The sequence below is a fragment of the Peromyscus californicus genome, unplaced genomic scaffold (genome assembly GCF_007827085.1).
Source record: "Peromyscus californicus insignis strain IS unplaced genomic scaffold, ASM782708v3 Scaffold_5__1_contigs__length_169319896, whole genome shotgun sequence".
NCBI lineage: Eukaryota > Metazoa > Chordata > Mammalia > Rodentia > Cricetidae > Peromyscus > Peromyscus californicus.
This window is the reverse complement of record NW_026294573.1, coordinates 15,250,159-15,268,234: the sequence shown is the minus strand read 5'-3', so window position 1 is coordinate 15,268,234 and position 18,076 is coordinate 15,250,159. Positions and strand designations below refer to the sequence as shown.

The window sequence follows — 18,076 nt, the reverse complement described above, 5'->3', positions numbered from 1 at the left end:
GGCTCAGGGCCGGTAGGATATCTCAGTGGGTAGGGTGTCTGTCACCAAGAGCTGAGTTCATTCCCCAGAACCTAGTAATGGAAGGTGAGAAGGAAGGACCGTGGAAATGGAAGAGAGTGGTTTGTCTTCTCACCTCCACCTTAACAGTGACACGGCACAGGGATGTGGGTCCGTAACAGAGGCCGGGGAGACTCTCAGAGTGTTTAGAACATGCTGGAGGGCCCGTGAAATGGTTCAGCTGAGAAAGGCACATGAGTTCAGTTCCCAGGACCCACGTGGTAGGGGGGACCATTCTGCAAGTTATCCTCTGACCTGCACTGAGGCACACACAAGCACACACAGCAAGTAAATAAATGTGTAGAATGTGCTGGAATTTTCCAGAGTCCAGTAGATATGAGCTGGCATGTAGATGACCTCACCTGTAATCCTCACTGGAGGAAACTTAGCCGCCATAAGGGTCAGGAACAGCAGGTCCTGTTTCTTCCTGTCGCCATACCTGCCTGTTCGCCAGCCTGGGTTACTGACAATGGAGCAGCAATCCCCAGCCGGCCGCCATCTTGAATGGATTCCTTACCCTCTTTCCCAGGCTCCTGTTCCACGACTAACTCTTTCCAGCTCCCTGTCTGGTTCCAGACAGCCCTGGTTATTTAGCACCCAACCAATCGCAGACAGGAGAGCCTCTTCTAATGGCAAACAAGCTGCCGTGATCTGAGGGGTGAAGAAAAGGGTTCACTCCAGTGCATCAGAGTCCACACACTGTTTCTCGAGTCCCCTGGGAGCCAATAATGACCTGTGGTTATAAATCCCAGAGTCACCTGTAAGTCTCTTCCAGGCTCCCCTTCACCCTCCCAACATTGGCTCATCCTTCCTCCCCTCTTCCCAAGGTGCAGGGGGTGAGGGGGTGGACCATTGTCTTCATGCCTAATGTCCCTTGTGAGGTGATGCTGTGGACCTTGGGTGTTGCTGCTCTGAGGATTGAGCCACAGTTCACAGGGACCTCTCACAGCCTGCCCTGCCCTTCCTTCAGGTTCAGCGTAGTTAGCTTCATTTCAGATAAGCATCACCTGGAAGCCCCTTGAGCATAGGGATCTGTCTCACCGACTTCTGTGGCCCCTGTACCTGGAATAAATCCATCAGGAGGTGTGCTGTGAGTGATTTGAACTTGATGCCTAGCAAGCCATCACAGTGTATCAGTCAGGATAGACAAGGTTATAGGGTAGTGACAAACATCCCCAACTCTTTTTTTTTTAAACTTTATATTTTTCATGTGTGTTATGTACATGTATGTATTCATGTTGGCATGTAGGTGGGATACACATGCATGTGTGTACATGTGTGCATATTCGTGTGAATCCTCAAAACACTCTTTCACCTTATTCATTGAGGCTTGGTTCGTCCAGAGCTTTTGGATATGGCTAGTCTCATTAGGCAGCTCACTCTGGGGATCCTTTGCCTCCACCTTCTGTGGATATTGTGGATGGGCTGCCAGACCCACCTGACATTTTCATGGGCTCTGGAGATCTGAGCTCCGGTCCTCACTTGCAGGGACAGCACTTTCACCACTGAGCCATCTCCCCAACCTCAACATCCCCCACTCTTTTCCACTGTATTTATTTTATGTAGATGAGTATTTTGCCTACATGTTTGTCTATGCCCCACCTGAGCGCCTGGTGCCCTGAGAGGCCAAAGGAGAAAGTAGGATTCCCAGGGACTAGCGTTAGAAATAGTTGGGAGCCACCATGTGGGTGCTGAGAATTGAACCCAGGTCCTCTGGAGTGCTCTAACCACTGAGCCACCTCTCCAACCCAATGTCCCCCACTGTGGGTTGCCAGGTATGCTGCTAGCTATAGTCACTCAGCCTAACACTTCACCAGGCGCCTCCTCTGTAAGGTCACAGAATGTGAGTCATGCTCTGGCCCCTAAATGGCTTTTATCTTGAAGTAACACATGCCACATTTCATTGACCAAAGCAAGAAATGCAGACATCCTTAACACAGGGAAGGGACAGATGAGTGGCCTCTTACCAGGTGCTAGAAGGCTGAAAGCCAGGACGTCTTATTCTTGCATCTACTTTGGGGCCTCACAGTTCCACAAGAACAACACTGTGGGCAGGCTCTGTTTCCTGAACCCACACTAGAAACTAGCAGCCAGAAGGCCTTGATGGGATTCTGGCCTCTGTGATGAATTCTCAGCTAAGGGGTCAGCCAAGACAATACGGGCCCTGCCTTAGTCACTGTTCTATAGCTGTGAAGAGACACCATGGCCAGGGCAACTCTTATAAAAGAAAGCATTTAATTGGGACTTTGTTTATAGTTTCAGAGAGTTAGTCCGTGATCATCATGGTGGGAAGCAGGCAGGCATGGAGCTGGAGCTTTACATCCTGATCTGCAGGCAGCAGAGAGGGGCGCAGACACTGGGCCTGACGTGGGCTTTTGAAACCTCAGAGCCCACCCACTAGTGACACACTTCCTCCAACAAGGCCACGCCCCCTGTGCTTCTAATCCTTCTCAAACAGTTCTGCTCCCTGATGACCAAGCTTTTGAATATCTGAGCCACACTTTCTTTGTCTGCAGTAGGAGAACTTCCTTCCCTAGCTCTCCCTCATAGAACAATCCTTCCAGCTTGGAAGGTGTGGGAAACCTTCTTAGGAAACCCAGATGAAGCAAGCCCTGAGGCCCTTAGGGCAGAGCCTCGGTGTGTGGTCCCAGGAGCTCAGAAGCCCAGCCTCCAGCTCTCCTGCAGCACCCAGGGTATCAGCAGCAAAGGGGTAGAGCCAAAGCCACTGCCCAGCCTTGGGTCCCCTCACCCTGAGAGTGTGGCCAGGCAGATCCCAGCCAAAGCGAGAGCTGCTTTGATAGCGGTCAGCTCTAGTCTGGGCCCATTGTGCAGGGAATCAGAGGGGAGAGGATGGTGGAGGCACCTGGAGACATAAGGCACTAAGGGTGGGAATGAATGTGTAACAGGAATGGCTGATGCAGTCCACCCGGGAAGACCCAACCCTCTGCTCCTTCATCAGATTATACTTTAATACACATTCTCCTCAAGTCTCACCCAACCCATGAGACAGGTAATTCCACCTCTGTTTTCTACGTGCAAGTTGGGATTTAGCAATAGTGAAGTCAGGACTGGAGAGATGGCTCAGGGGGTGAAGTGGCTGCCCTGCAAGCACAAGGACCTGAGTTCGATCCCCTGCACCCACGTAAGAAACAATTGGCCATGGCGGTGTGTAATCCCGGGGCTGTGGAGGCAGAGCCAGGTGGAGGTGGATTCCTAGGGTCCGCTGGTCAATCAGTCTAGCCAAGTTGTTGAGTTCAAGAAAAAACGAGGTGGACAGTCCCTGATGAGCGACACTGAGGTTAGCCTCTGACCTCCACACACAAGCATACATATACACATACACACACATTAAGAAACAGGAAGATGGAGAAGGTGGACTCGCTAGGGTCTTTCCCCAACTCTGGAGCTCCTACTTCACCATAGGATTTTATGGCAGCCACATCCCAGATCACAGACCACAATGGTATTCCACTCCATTGGCTCATTTATGGAGTGCTTACTGTGTGCCAAGTTCTGTACCCGGCTGTGGAGAGATGATAGAGACATTCTCACCCTCATGGAGCTGGGTGGATTGAAATAAAAGCCCTCCCAGAGACATAGGTTGGGATCTGAGGTGAGGGAGAGGAGTCAGCAGTGGGGGTGCCTACCATCCGACCCAGCCGCTTGCACACAGCAGATGCTTTGAAATGGGTGCTCTCCCTGCCTTGCACATCACATTCTCAGAAGCCACCTGGTTGAGGATGCCATCTCTTCACACTGCACTCTGGAGTGTAGACCATTATTTCCACCACTTCAAACACTGAGCACGTGGCTTAGGAGAGAGCCACCGTCACCAAAACCAGCTTCCAGGAACAACCGTTTTGCCGCCTCTGTATTTCCAGCTAACTGACTTATGACTGAGACATATGAAGACAGCCATGAAGCATGCTGTGAGCTCCTCCTACAGAAGAAAACAACCAAGGCCTTTGGAGGAGAGGGTCGTGAGCCGCCTTAGCCTAAAGGACACCATAGTGCACAGGATGCATGGGCCGACTGATTGAACCACTGTCCAAGCCTCCCAGTGACCCTGCCACACCAAGATGCTCCACTCCAGCCTGCCTAGCAGTTCACATGGATTGTGTGGATACCCACCCCACCCCCGCTGCCCTCTCAAAACCCAGACAGGAAGCACACCTGCCAAGTGAGCAGGATATGAGCAATGCCAGAATTACCCGAGATAAACAGCGCCCCCCTCCCCCGCCGCAATAGTGGACTGTCTCACCAGCCAAGGACATCATCAATTTGCTTTGGAAATGATGCCAGCTGGTGGCAGGGGTAAAGGTGATGATGTCTGCTGCCAAGCAGGGCCTCCATTGGAGCACTCACTGAGAGACCCTGGGCCCCAGATCATAATGAACCGTTCCTTCATTTTTTTCTATGTATTGGCTCTGAAAAGATTTTTAAAATTGGACAGTTGGAGAGGGAGTTCAATTCAGACTGACTCATACTAGCTGGCTCTGCCAGGAAAAAAGCCCTATGAACCAAGAAATCAATTCCTGCTTCAGCTTATTTATGCATTTATTCTCCTCTTCATTCTAGAGGGACTTGAAGGGAATTAATTAAGGGCACTACATATTGTCTGTGCCCGGTGGCTCTGTCCATGCGGTCCACACTGAGCCAGCATGCCTCGGGGCATATTTGCTAAGCAATTAAAAAGTCTGCTTCTGCTGGACCCTGGGGTCCCTCACTTCTGTCCGCCCCAGCTGGCTCCCCATCCCTTCCCCATCTACAGACACATTTCATCACCCTTCCAAGTGTCTTTGAGATGCAGGACAACAGGGGAGAATCAGAGGAACAAAGGAGCACTGGATGTAAAGTTCAGAGACCTGAATTCAAGTCCAGACCCTGCTGATTTCTGTCTGGGTGACCTTGGGCAAGTCACTTCAACGCTCCAAACCTTAGGTTGATTAGTAAAATGATACCACTGCCTGTGGTAGTTATTCTGGGTTTTAACAGTTGCCGCTTGCTGGCTGTGGACTATGTGACAGGCCATGTGTGAAGGGCTTTGCCTGTTTTCTCTCACTGAGTACAACCAACGTCACTGAGAGGTAGGCACTACTATCCCCATCTTGACTCTGGTGAAGTGAAGGTCAGAAAATACATCAATGCGCCTAGCAGAGCTAGGGTGTGACTTGGTGATAAAGTGCCTGCCTAGCATGCACAAGACCCCAAGTTCAGTCCCCAATACCACAAAGAGAAGGCTGGGGCAGTATGGGAGATAAAGTCATCAGGAAGTTTCCATGCAAGAGAGTAGAGCCTGGATCCAGCAGAAATGCTCATAGCCAAGCCTGCATCCAAACCCGTTGGTGCTCTTCCCAGCTGAGCAAGCAAATTCCACATGTTCAGTCTCCTGAGAAAAGGGCCCAGTGATGCTTGCTTCACAGAACTAGTCATACGCTTAAGTGGGAATACATCTCTAAAGCAGTGAGGTACGTGGCTGGCCAGGAAGCAGTAGCCATGCAGGAGATTTTGCTACAGTCATTATTACCCTGTGTCTCGGCATGTCTGTCACTGTGTCTCGGCATGTCTGTCACTGTGTCTCAGCATGTCTGTCTATCACCGTGACAAACACCGTGACCGAAAGCAACCTGGGGAGAAGGGGTTGATTTCACCTTACACTTTTCAGCCCATCCCTGAGGGAAGCCAGGGCAGGAACTCACGACAGGAACCTGGAGGCAGGAACTGAGGCAGAGGCTGTGGAGGGGTGCTGCTTACTGGCTTGCTCCCCATGGCTTGCTCAACCTTCTTTCTTATACACCCCAGAACCACCAGCCCAGGTGTGGCCCCACCCACAGTGGGCGGGGCCCTCCCCCACCACACTCATTCGTCCAGAAGGTGCCTCACAGACTGGCCTGCACACTGAGCTTGTTTTCTCCACTGAAGTCTCTTTCCAGATGACTTTAGCTTGTGTCAAGTTGGAAGAGGGGGGGAAAAAAGAGCAGGACACCGTGTGTTTCTCTATTATTAGCCTGTGCAGTAATTATGCTATGAATTTAGCCATTAGCTTCCTCTTAGTCAAGGCAAAAAACAAAAAGTACTGACCAGGGGATGCATGGGGACACGGAGATGCCAGCTCCACAGAGAACAAGGCCTTCCATTTCAACCCAGCATGTGCGTTGAGCCATTTCCTTAAAGGGCCTAGGTTCTCTGTTCAGACTTAATTAGCCAGCCGTTGGAACCTCAGTGTCTCTGGCCTTTACTCATTAGAAAGGTCGGGCTGGAGGTTCCAAACTGGGAGCTGTGGGCAGAATGTCAGACTGGAAAGATCTTTATCAGCTTGGACTGAGAACTGTCCTGGGGAACCGCAGCAGGGACTTCTTCAGATAATTACCGCTGTGACTTTTGGTGAGCGCCTGGGGACCCGAAGACTTAATTAGGCCACAAGTCTGGAGTCTGGTTAGTTTCACATTCTGTAATCCACTGACTGTTAGCTGATGGAGCTTCGTGAGCCTGGCGTGTGCTAATCACACACTCAGAGAGTGATCCCAGTGTGGAGTTAATCAGTCCTGCCTGGCCTCTGCAGAGCTCTGATGGAGAATACTGTGCCCCCTCTCCAGTGTGCCAAGGAGAGGACAGCTAGTGTGTGTGGAGCACAGAACCACGGGCACAGCTGTCCAGCAGCCTCCCTTCCTACCTATGGGTAGTCCCCCCCATTCCTCTCCCTGCCCCCTCTTCCCCTCCCCCTTCCCCCAGGCTCTCCTCTTACCTAGTCCCTTCCCTCTCCCACCCTCTTTTCCTTTTTCCTCCCTCCCCCCACCTCCCACCCTCTAACTACTTTGTTGCTAAAGTTTTCCTGCCTGGCCCACAGTCAGGACAAATCTCTCTCACCTGCCAGTCCCACAGCCGCTCAGACCCGACCAAGTAAACACAGAGACTTATATTGCTTACAAACTGTATGGCCGTGGCAGGCTTCTTGCTAACTGTTCTTACAGCTTAAATTAATTCATTTCTATTAATCTATACCTTGCCACGTGGCTCGTGGCTTACCGGCATCTTCACATGCTGTTTCTCATCATGGCGGCTGGCAGTGTCTCTCTGACTCAGCCTTCCACTTCCCAGCTTTATTCTCCTCCTTGTCCCGCCTATACTTCCTGCCTGGCCACTGGCCAATCAGTGTTTTATTTATTGACCAATCAGCAACACATTTGACATACAGAACATCCCACAGCCAACTACTATCCCTGTTTTCAAGAGAATAGTCTCAGAGAATTTAAGGACTCTGTCACAGAGTATTGGTCTAGGAGGCCCAGCAGGTCCACCCCTTGCTGACACTCAGGGCTCTTCCTAGTGTCCCATGAGGGTGGTGTTCCACTTCGTATGATGTACCTTCCCTGCCGGCTTCTCAGGTCTTGTCCTACTTAGAGACACCTCAGTGCTGTAGTCAGCACAGCTCCACCTTGTTGTGGCTTTGGGGGGCAATCTTCACAGAAGCGGAGGGCCCAGAAGCCACTTGCTGTGCCCCCCCACCCCCCACCCTGCCCCCCACCCCCATCTCAAGGCTAGCGTTTAGAAGCCCCTGCTGGAGAGTCTGCCTTGCATTGGGAGCCTGTGCAGAACTTGGCAGATTTCAGATTTCCTGAGAAATGGCCACCAGTGTGATCCTTGCTTTTATTTTACTGGATAAACATTTATTAGGCACCAAGTCTGCAAAGCAGAGAAGGAATTGATATTTACCTGTTTGACAGCTGTTCCCAGACAGCCTCCCATAGAAGCATCCCAACAGCCCGCAAGGGTTCTTGGGACGTTTTCCAGATGAGAATATGGCCAAGTGTGGTGTTAGTCTCTCTTGTGACCACTTGACAAGCGGTGCTTTACAGGAGGAAGGGCTTATTTTTGGCTCGTGGGATCACAGTTCAGTCAGAGAAAAGGAAAAGCTACGTTCAAGGTAGAATTGTTTTCTCTAGGCTTAAGGGGAGCCACCAGGCAATGGAGACTCTTCTCAGATGGGAGTCAAGACTTAGGAGGTCCACAGACACATTCTCGTGTTTCAAGGACATTGAGAGACACAGGTTGTGCCTAGTCTCAGTCCTAGCATCAAGAGCTCTGCAACACAGGGCTGCTCAGGCAAGGAGTAACCATTGTTCTCTGCCAGCAGCCACGTCAGCCGTTCCAGAAATAGAGTAAAGAGTTGCAAAGCTTCTGCCTTGTGCAGTCGCAACTATTCAGCTAGGAGACTGAAGCGAGAGGACTGTTTGGGTCTAAAAGTTCAAGGACAATCTGTACAACAAAGTGAGACCCCCATCTTTAAAACAGGGAGAGAGCTGGGTATGGCGGTGCTTAACTTTAATCCCAGCCCTCGAGAGGCAGAGGCCTCTATGAGTTTGAGGCCAGCCTGGTCTACAAGAGCGGGATCCAGGCCAGCCATGGCTACATGGTGAGATTCTGTCTCAGAAAAATAAAAATAAATAAATAAAAATAAAATATATACAAGGGGAAGAGGCTGCATGTATTTCAGTGGTAGAGAATTCGCATAGTATGTGTGAGGCCCTGGGTTTAAACCTCCTCCTCACTGCCAAAACAAAATACCAAAACTAACTAAACAAATACTGAGTGTCATAGCTCACGCTTGAACTCGGGGAGAATAATTACCACAAATTCAAGGTCAGCCCGGACTCTAGATGAGCACCTGTCTCAAAGAGAGCAACCATGAGAGCTAGAAAGCCAGCAAGTCAGGGGTGTGCAGAAACAGGTCTGTATTAGCATATTTCTAGAGTGGCAATTGTGTAGACTAATTAGCTCCCACCATTAACTTGCAGTGTAAATTCTCCCATTACAAATACCCCAGAAATGCTAATGAAGTGGCAGCAGATACTCCTGGAAGTGCTGAGCTGAGCCCCCAAGAGGTGAAGAAACATGAAAGGATTGGAAAATCAAAGCGTTGGGAGGTATTGGGAGGGTGTGAGGGCACAGGCCGGGAACCCAGCACTTGGGAGGCAGAGGCAGAAGGAATCAAGCCTTGGGCTCAGACCTCATGCTTAGAAAAGCAGCACGTTACAGTTGTCCAAGTCATAGGTTTAAAGACTGAAAGTAAGTAGAAAAGGGCCAGAGGTGTGGTGGCACCCACCTTTAACCCCAGCACTTGGGAGGCAGAGGCATGCAGATCTTTGTGAGTTCAAGGCCAGCCTGATCTACAAATCAAGTTCCAGATCAATCAGGTCTACATAGTGAGACTCTGTCTCAAAAAGGAAAAAAAAAGTAGAAAGAAGCCAGAGGGGTGGCCGTGCAGAGCCCTTTGACCAGCACCCAGGAGGCTGAAGCTGGAGAACCAGGAGGTCCAGGCCAGCCTGGGTTTCATAGAGAGATTCTGTCTGAAAATAAAAAAGATAGGAAAAAACCAGCAGATGAACAAGACACTAAAAAAAAAATAAAATATAATGAGAGATTTGAAAATAAACCAAATGAAATTTCTGGATATGGGAAAGCAGGGTAGAAACCATACTAGATGGTTCAATAGCAGCTTAGACAGCGAAAGAGAGGAACCACTGCAAGATTGATCTGTAGAGATTACCCATCATGCATCATGAGGGGGAATAAGGGAATGGAAAAGAGGAAAGAGGAAGTTCCTTAGCCACCTAGTGCAAAATCTAAAAGAAGAGTGGAGGGGGAGAGAGAGAGTTGAATGCCTGAGAATTTTTCAGAAGCGACTCCTGAGCTTTAGGGATGCCTGGTTAGTAGACTCTTGGGAATAAACACAGCTCACTATGAGCTGCTGAGCAGGGATGGTTTGTGCAAAGCAGTGGCTGCCACTTTTACTCATGTATGTGCAAGCACATAAAAAACAGTCTGTTCCTGACTAGATCGCTGTTGTAGAATATTAGTTTAAGATGTGTTACATTTGTTTATGCTATGGAACATGGGTTTAATGATGCAAAGATGTGTTGCATTCTTTTATGTTGCATTTGTTTAACTCTGTGATACTTTGCCTGTCTAAAACACCTGATTGGTCTAATAAAGAGCTGAATGGCCAATAGCTAGGCAGGAGAGAGGATAGACAGGACTGGCAGGCACAGAGTATAACTAGAAGGAGAAATCTAGGGAAGAGAGTGAGTGGGGAATGAGAAAAGAAGGGGTCAGCTATCCAGCCACACAGCCAGAGACGGAATAAGAAGGAAAGAAGAGCCGGGCGGTGGTGGCGCACGCCTTTAATCCCAGCACTCAGGAGGCAGAGGCAGGCGGATATCTGTGAGTTCGAGGCCAGCCTGGGCTACAGAGTGAGATCCAGGAAAGGGTGCAAAGCTACACAGAGAAACCCTGTCTCGAAAAAAAAAAAAAAAAAAAAGAAGGAAAGAAAAAATATACAGAAATAGAGAAAGGTAAAAGCCCAGAGGCAAAAGGTAGATGGGATAATTTAAGAAAAGCTGGCAAAGTTAAGGCCAGGCATTCATAAAGAAGAATAAGAGTCTGCAGGATTTATTTTGGAGCTGGTGGCAGGCCCCCAAAGAACAAAGAGTAAAAACAACCAACTACAGATTGCAGTCCTCAGTTTACCGGAAATTGTGTTTCTAAATTTTATATACACTCAATTAAGGGACACTGGTGCATACCTGGAATCCCAGCACCTGAGAGGTGGAGGCCAGCTCTGTCTACACAGTGAGTCTGGGGCCATCCTTGGCTATGTGAGATCTTGTCCGTTAATAAATAAATAAATGTTAACCTTTCTGATGGGAAAGCCAAGACCCTGTCTCAAAAAGGGGGTGGGGAGGCAGGCTGGAGAAATGGCTTAGTGGTTAAGAGCATGTAGTGCTCTGTCAGAGGACCCCAATTTGATTCCCAGTACCCATGTCCAGCTGTTCACAACTGCCTGTAACTCTGGTTCCAGGGTCTGTCAGCTTCTTCTGGCATCCATTGGGTGCTGCACTCATGTGCACACACACCTGGACACACACACATGTAATTTTAAAAATAATAATAAAATAAAAGATTTCCTTAAAGAAATATTTGAATAGCCCAGCCCTAGAATCCGTACACTCCAGTTGACTGAACGTTAACTTGGCTGTCACCAGACACCAGCAGAGAAACATGTCCCACAGTGGCTCAGTCAGATGGTTCTTTCATCGCCACGATAACACGCAGTCCACAATCACATTCGATGTGATTGGTTTCCCAGCCATGAAACTGTACCCACCAGTTGCTTGAACCGAGTCAAACCTAGCCTCAGCCTGCCTGGGGGGCAGCCAGGAGAAGCCAGGTGGAACAGATTAATTTTGAGGTTCCTGGGGTGCAGTAATAGCTGTCTCACTCTGTGTGGGTATCAGAGAGCAGAAATGAAAGCTTGGCTGTCCCCTTGAAGAATCCATCCCAAACCCTGATCAGATGGCCAAACAGGTTCCTCTGGACGATTTCCTGCTGTGTGAGCCAAGCCTCCCGTGGGGGCGGCACTGTCGTCAGAGCCCCCATTCTCCCGATTCATCTCTCTCCCTTTGTAGTTTCCTCTTGCCCTATGGGGTGCATATGTGAGTATCTGTTCAATGGACTTGGTTTGTGTTAGACACAGCTCAGATCATTTCCAAGGCCTTTCTTGCAAATCCGCAGCCGGCAGATGATGCCCCCGCCCTGCCCCCCACCCCATTCCCACCTTATCACTTTCTGCACACATGAACCCCTGATGGGAGGGAAAGGATCCATCCACTTTGCAGGTCTGACTTGAGACACTCTGGCTTTTCCAGCTGAGAGCGCCTCCTTACTGACATTGTGACGGGCATGGGGGAATGTGCTTGTGCCTCTCTGGCCATCTGGGGAGACATCAGAAGCTCTGTGCACGCTGGCTTCCCTTTAAGGAGGCCCGCTGTGGGGACAGGGAGGCTAGCAAAGGTGAGACCAGCTATGGTGGTTCCCACGGGTGAAGCTGGCCCCCTGTGACGTGTTCTGTAAATGTTTGGTTTTAGAATTTATACACACATAGTTCCAAGGCTGTCACTGGGAAAAGGGTGTCCCTTCTGGATCCTGGATGGGTTTTGGAAAAACTGAAGCCAGCCATCTCTAGACTTCTAGGAGTGCCAAGTGGTGAAAGTGTCATCCCAGGAAGTCAGGGGGCAGCTGAGAGGTGCAAACTGGTAGCAAAACGCTGACCAAAAGCAAAGGAAGAAGCTGGGTGATGCTGAGCAGTGGCAGTACACACCTTTAATCCCAGCACTAGGGAGGTAGAGGCAGGCGGATCTCTGTGAGTTCGAGGTCAGCCTGGTCTACAGAGTGAGTTTCAGGATAGCCAGGGCTACACAGAGAAACCCTGTCTTGAAAAACCAAAAGAACCAAAACCAAACAAACAATTGAAGGAAGAATGCTGCACGTTGACACAGATGTTCATGCGACTGAGCAAACACTTTATTTATTTATTTATTTATTTTTTGGTTTTTCGAGACAGGGTTTCTCTGTGTAGCTTTGCGCCTTTCCTGGATCTTGCGCTGTAGCCCAGGCTGGCCTCGAACTCACAGAGATCCGCCTGGCTCTGCCTCCCAAGTGCAGGGATTAAAGGCGTGCGCCACCACCGCCCGGCAACACTTTATTTTTAAAGATTTATTTTCAGTCTTGCATTATGTGTAAGGGTGCGAGTGCAACAGAAGGGGGTGTCAGATCCCCTAGTGTGTGAGGTTTTGGTAGTTGTGAGTTGCCCAGCATGGGTGCTGGGAACTGAACTGGGGTCCTAGGCAAGAGTGGCAAAATCTCTTAACCACTGAGCCATCTTTCGAGCCCCCTTTAAAGTGATAGGGACTGGACATGGGTGTAGCTAGAGTTTTCCTGCCTGGCCCACAGTCAGGACAAATCTCTCTCACCTGCCAGTCCCACAGCCACTCAGACCCGACCAAGTAAACACAGAGACTTATATTGCTTACAAACTGTATGGCTGTGCCAGGCTTCTTGCTAACTGTTCTTATATCTTAAATTAATTCATTTCTATAAATCTATACCTTGCCACATGGCTCGTGGCTTACCGGCATCTTCACATGCTGTTTGTCATCGTGGCGGCTGGCAGTGTCTGTGACTCAGCCTTCCACTTCCCAGCTTTATTCTCCTCCTTGTCCCGCCCACAATTCCTCCTGCCTGACTACTGGCCAATCAGTGTTTTATTTACCATCCAATCAGAGCAACACATTTGCCATACAGAACATCCCACAGCACATGGGGCTCCAGTTGATAAAGTGCTCGAGTAGCATGCATGAAACCCTGAGTTCCATCCCCAGGGCCTCGTAAACTTGAAGTGGTAGCCTACACCTGTAATCCCAGCAGTAGGGAGATAAAAACAGAAAGGTGGCAAGTTCAAGACTATCCTCCGCTCCATAGCTTGTTCTAAGCCAACCTATGATGCATGAAATCCTGTCTTAAAACAAACAAAAATGACACGATGGGAAATGTTATATGTATTTTCTCACAATTAAAATTTTAAAGCCAGAGACGGAGGGTGACTGTGGCAGAACATTTGCTTAATTTGTACTTGAAATTTTTAAAGCGGTGCTGAGGAGTTGGCTCTGTGGTTAAGAGCACTTACTGCGCTTGCAGAGGATCCAAGTTCAGTTCCCAGCACCCACATCAGGCAACTCACAACTGCCTCTAACTCCATAGGATCCAGGGAACCCTCTTCTGGCCTCCAAGGGCACCTGTACATATCTTGTACATATCACATACAAAACAGATAAATAAAAATAAAATATTTTTAAGAGATGTAGAAACAACAGTTGAATACTCTTCCATGCCTTGTCAGCAGTTAGCATTCTCCGATCACTTTGTTGGGGTTTTGTTTTGTTTTGTTTTTGTTTTCATGTATCCCAGGCTGGCCTAGAACTAGCAATGTAGCCAAGGATGAGCTTTGTGTTAGTTACTGTTTCATTGCTAGGAGGGGACACCATAACCACGACAATTTATTAAAGTAAGCATTTAACTGGGGACTTGCTTGCAGTTTCAGAGGGTTAGTCCGTGCCTGTCGTGGTGGGGAGCATGGAAGCAGGCAGGCATGGTGCTGGAGAAGTAGCTGAGAGCTACATCCTCATCTATAGTCAGCAGGCAGAGAAAGAGGGAGCCCGGAAGCCCACCCCAGCGACACACCTTCCACAGCAAGGCCACACGTCCTAATCCTTCCCAAACAGTCACCAGCTGGGGACCAAACATTCACATCTATGAGCCTATGGGATCATTCTCAAACCACGACAACCTTGAACTGCTGATCCTCTTGCCTCTGCCTCTCAGAGGCTGGGTTTTCAGATACCCACTGGCTCACCCAGTTCATTCGGTGCTGGGGATGAAACCTGCCACCTCCTCAGCCTGGGCTTCCATTCCAAATGGATCGTTCCCAGGCTAGAGGATAACAGAAGTGGTAAACGCAAAAAGAACAGTGGAAGGAAGGATGCCTGACCGCACATGGGGTGACAGAAAGTCCTGAGAGCAGAGGCCCAAGACTTGACTGACAAGCTTTCCTTTTCGACAGGAGGCCAAAGTTATAGTGGGGTGGAGAACCACCCACCCCATGGTAACAGCAGGATATGATTAAGAGCTAAGGAGCTGAGGCAAAAATGAGAAATCCAAGCACAGAGGCTGCCCGTGTCTGTGACTTCTGAACTTGAAGATAATCTCACCCCTTTTGCAGAAGAATATGAATATTTATAAGCTTCTGGGGGCGGGGTGGAAGGTACATGCTAAGCAGGCGCTCTACTGTGGAGCTGCATCTTCAGCCCTGTGGGTCTGTACCTAATACCTCAGACTTTCACTGGAGGGAACGCCTGAACCAGAAATGACTTTTGTCAGACACTGTCCCCACAGCAAGAGAACACCAGGGCCATTAAATGCTCATCTCTGGCATCTTTACATTTTTACATTTACTTATTTGTGTGTTTATGTGGGGGGGGGCATTATGGGTGTGAGTTGTGTATGTATATGTGTGTTGTGTTTATGTGTGAGTATGTGTTGTTTGTATTGTTGTGTGTGTGTTGTAAATGTGTGTGTATGTGGGTTATGTGTGTGGGCTGTGTATGTGTGTGTGCTGTGTATGTATGTGTGTATGTGTGTTATTTGTGTGTGTTGTATATGTGTATGTGTGTGGGAGTGGGACTTTGTGTGTGTTGTATGTGTGAGTGTGGTGCATGTATATTTGTATGAGGGGGGAGATGTGCATGCATACTAGTGCATACCTGAATGTCTCTCTTACCATGTGAAGGCCCGAAGACAATTTGACTCAGTCTCTCTTTCTACCATGTGGGTTCCTGGATCTCAGGCACTTTCACCCTGAGCCATCTCACTGGCCCTCAGCATCTTTCATTGGTCTTGAAAAGTGGGTGAGTTCTGTACCAACTCTACAGCCTTACCACAGATCAGACACGGGATGGCCTGGGAATTGAACCCAGGTCCTCTGGAACATCAGTCAGTGCTCTTGACCACTGAGCCATCTCTCTTCCCCCAGATCGCGTGTCCTTATGAGGATACTGAAGGTGCAACCTGATAAGGATTTTTTTTCAGTGCAAGGCCTTGCACATGCTACACACGCACGTTAACCCTGAGTGATGATCCCAACCCCTCAGAAGGATGTTTCTGTTCCTTGCCTGAAAGGACTAAATTATCTGGGGTTCTAAAGTTTCAGACTCTTTTTAGGGGTGAACTGGTTGTATTCCTGGCTGGCCTTGATCTTGCTCCATACCAAAGGATGGTCTTGAACTCTTGACCCTCCCACCTCCACCTCAGCAGTGCTGGGATCACAGGTGTGTGACCCCATGCCCAGCTTCAAACAGTAGATTGATGCTGTACATTCCCCCCCCCCCCGCCCTTTTTCCTTTTTCCTAACACAGCCTCCTCCTGTCCTTTCCTCTTCTAGAACCTTCAGAGGGTGGGTAATGGCCTCTGGCCCCCATCCAGGATTCTGCAGTGGGTGATTCTTGCTGGCTTCCCTTAGCCCACGCCTGCGTGTTGCTAGGAGCCTATCTCGTAGTTTGTGTCCAGGTCTTACCCCCATGCAGAGGGCAAACCTTTTGAATGCAAACTCATCAGAGAGTGGAAAGAGGGCTTTAGTGAAGGAATGATGAAATGCATGTCCAACCCAACCTGGTTTACGTTCGCTCTGGACTACTGTGGGAAGTTCAGGGTCAAAGCAAGTGCCTTTTTAGGCTTTTCTCTGTGGCTCTCCCTAGATCTAACAGTTGCTCAGAAATCCTGCTATTGTCCCTGTTGGCCACAAGGAGGTGTGGCACTCCACCAGCTGTCCCATGGCAGATCAGCCATGGAAAGGAAAGGAGATGGAATCCCCTAGGGCAAAGGAAGCATCTGAATGGCCATCCTGGCCCCAGATCCACACAGTCTGGCCCTCTTGGTTACTGCATCAAAAGAGAGAATGGTCCCAGGGACCTCACAGCTATCCAGAGATTCTGGGTTGCAGTCCTTGCTGGAGTCTCTCTGGCTGTGTGGCCTTGGGCTGGTGCCAACCCCTCTCTGAGCCCATTTCCCCATCTTCTAAGGGAAGGGTTCAAAAAGAGGGAGGTAGGTCATCCATGTTCTCAGTGGGTGTGAGCTTTTGGGTAGTAGAAAGATGCACTGGTTCCAACTTGAGCTGTGTCACTTGCTGTCTGTGTAACTGTGCAGATGTTTACCTTAACTGTGACAGTGACACTTTGCAGGACTAGATCAGGCATGTGAGGGTCTGACTCAGGGCCTGGAACCCTGTAAGTTTCACACAAACACCCCATTGCCGTGTGTGTGTGTGTGTGTGTGTGTGTGTGTGTGTGTGTGTGTGTGTGTGTGTGTGTTGTGGGATATTTGTTCACACTGACACTCCAAGAGTGCTAATTAAGTTTACCTTGAATCAAGAGATAGAGTCAGCAATTGGCTGACCGGAATTAGCCATAGAGATTTTGGAGGACCCAGATAGGGGAGCACAGGAAGATATCAGAAGGGGCTGAGGAGATTCTCAGCCTTTTCGATCTGGGAAGGATGGAAAGTTAGGGTCAGCTGATCGTTCCTCCGCCGCTCTTTGGATCTATCATCAGGTTTTTTACCCCAATATCTGACTCCCGAGTTTTTATTAATAATAGAACAATGTAGGTAAATGAGGTAAATGCTTCATGTGTGTATTCATGTGCAAGTGTGTATGTATATGTGCGCAAGAATGATCGCCTTTATCATTCTTAAGTCCCCTGACACCCTCTACCTTTCTCCATCCCATCCCACACATGCACCACCCATCTCCCGCCCATCAGGACCCACTGTGGCATGGGACACTGACAGACTGCTGGTATCTCTCACCAGATTGCCAAGGGATCATCGAGGATGTGGTCCTTCTGGGCGCACCAGTAGAAGGGGACCCCAAGCACTGGGAACCATTCCGGAAGGTGGTGTCTGGGAGAATCATCAATGGCTACTGCAGGTCTGTCTGAACCTCATGCCATGGGGAAGGAAATAATATTTCCTGAGCACCTAGTGCCCCCCACATCCTTGCTGGAGATAAGAAGCCTCTATACTAGAAGATACCAGAAGCTGGCCGCTGGCTGTCAGCAGTGCCGTCAGGGCCAGAGGTTCAGATCTGGGAGCCATCCCACCCTGCAGGATGGCTGTGGACAGAGGAGGGTCTTGCAGGATTCACCTCTATGTCAGGTCCAAGGTCACCTGCAGGATGACTCAACAGCTTAGAATTGGAGGGGGAAGCACGGCGGTGGCACCTGAGAGTGGAACACACGAGGGATCCGAATGGGAGTCCTTTGAGGCTAAGGCACACACGCGTGTGCCATTGGCAGGGGAGGTGTCTGGGCTCTGTTTTGGGAACATGATTTCTGAACAGGGCCGGGAAGGTGGGAGAAGCAGCTGTCAGTGCAGAGAGAGCCAGCACCCTGGGCAGCAAGCCCTCTGGCAAGCGGCGGGACCTGGGGGTGGGCTGGGGGAGCAGCCCCGTTTGGAGTCTGAGGAGACGCCCTCGGCATTTCATTCTGAACAGTAACCCCGAGCTCCCAAAAAGCAGCCCCTCATCCCAAGCTTGCAAGAGTGAGTATCTTGTATTACACAGGCTGCAGGCTGG

At 49.6% G+C, this 18,076-nt stretch overlaps 1 protein-coding gene across 9 annotated transcripts in view; it reads left to right on the top strand.

Annotated features, from left to right (window-relative positions):
- Tmco4 (transmembrane and coiled-coil domains 4) overlaps window positions 1-18,076 on the top strand; it is an 82,714-nt gene that overhangs the window by 58,854 nt on the left and 5,784 nt on the right. For 5 of the 9 annotated variants that reach the window (XM_052715241.1, XM_052715239.1, XM_052715240.1 and 2 more), the window contains one exon: window positions 17,314-17,431. In XM_052715241.1, the coding sequence (XP_052571201.1) occupies window positions 17,314-17,431 (118 nt within the window). Of the gene's footprint in view, window positions 1-3,938; window positions 5,566-17,313; window positions 17,432-18,076 lie in introns of those variants that run through there. The other 4 variants (XR_008213529.1, XR_008213530.1, XM_052715246.1 and 1 more) reach the window with 4 other exon arrangements.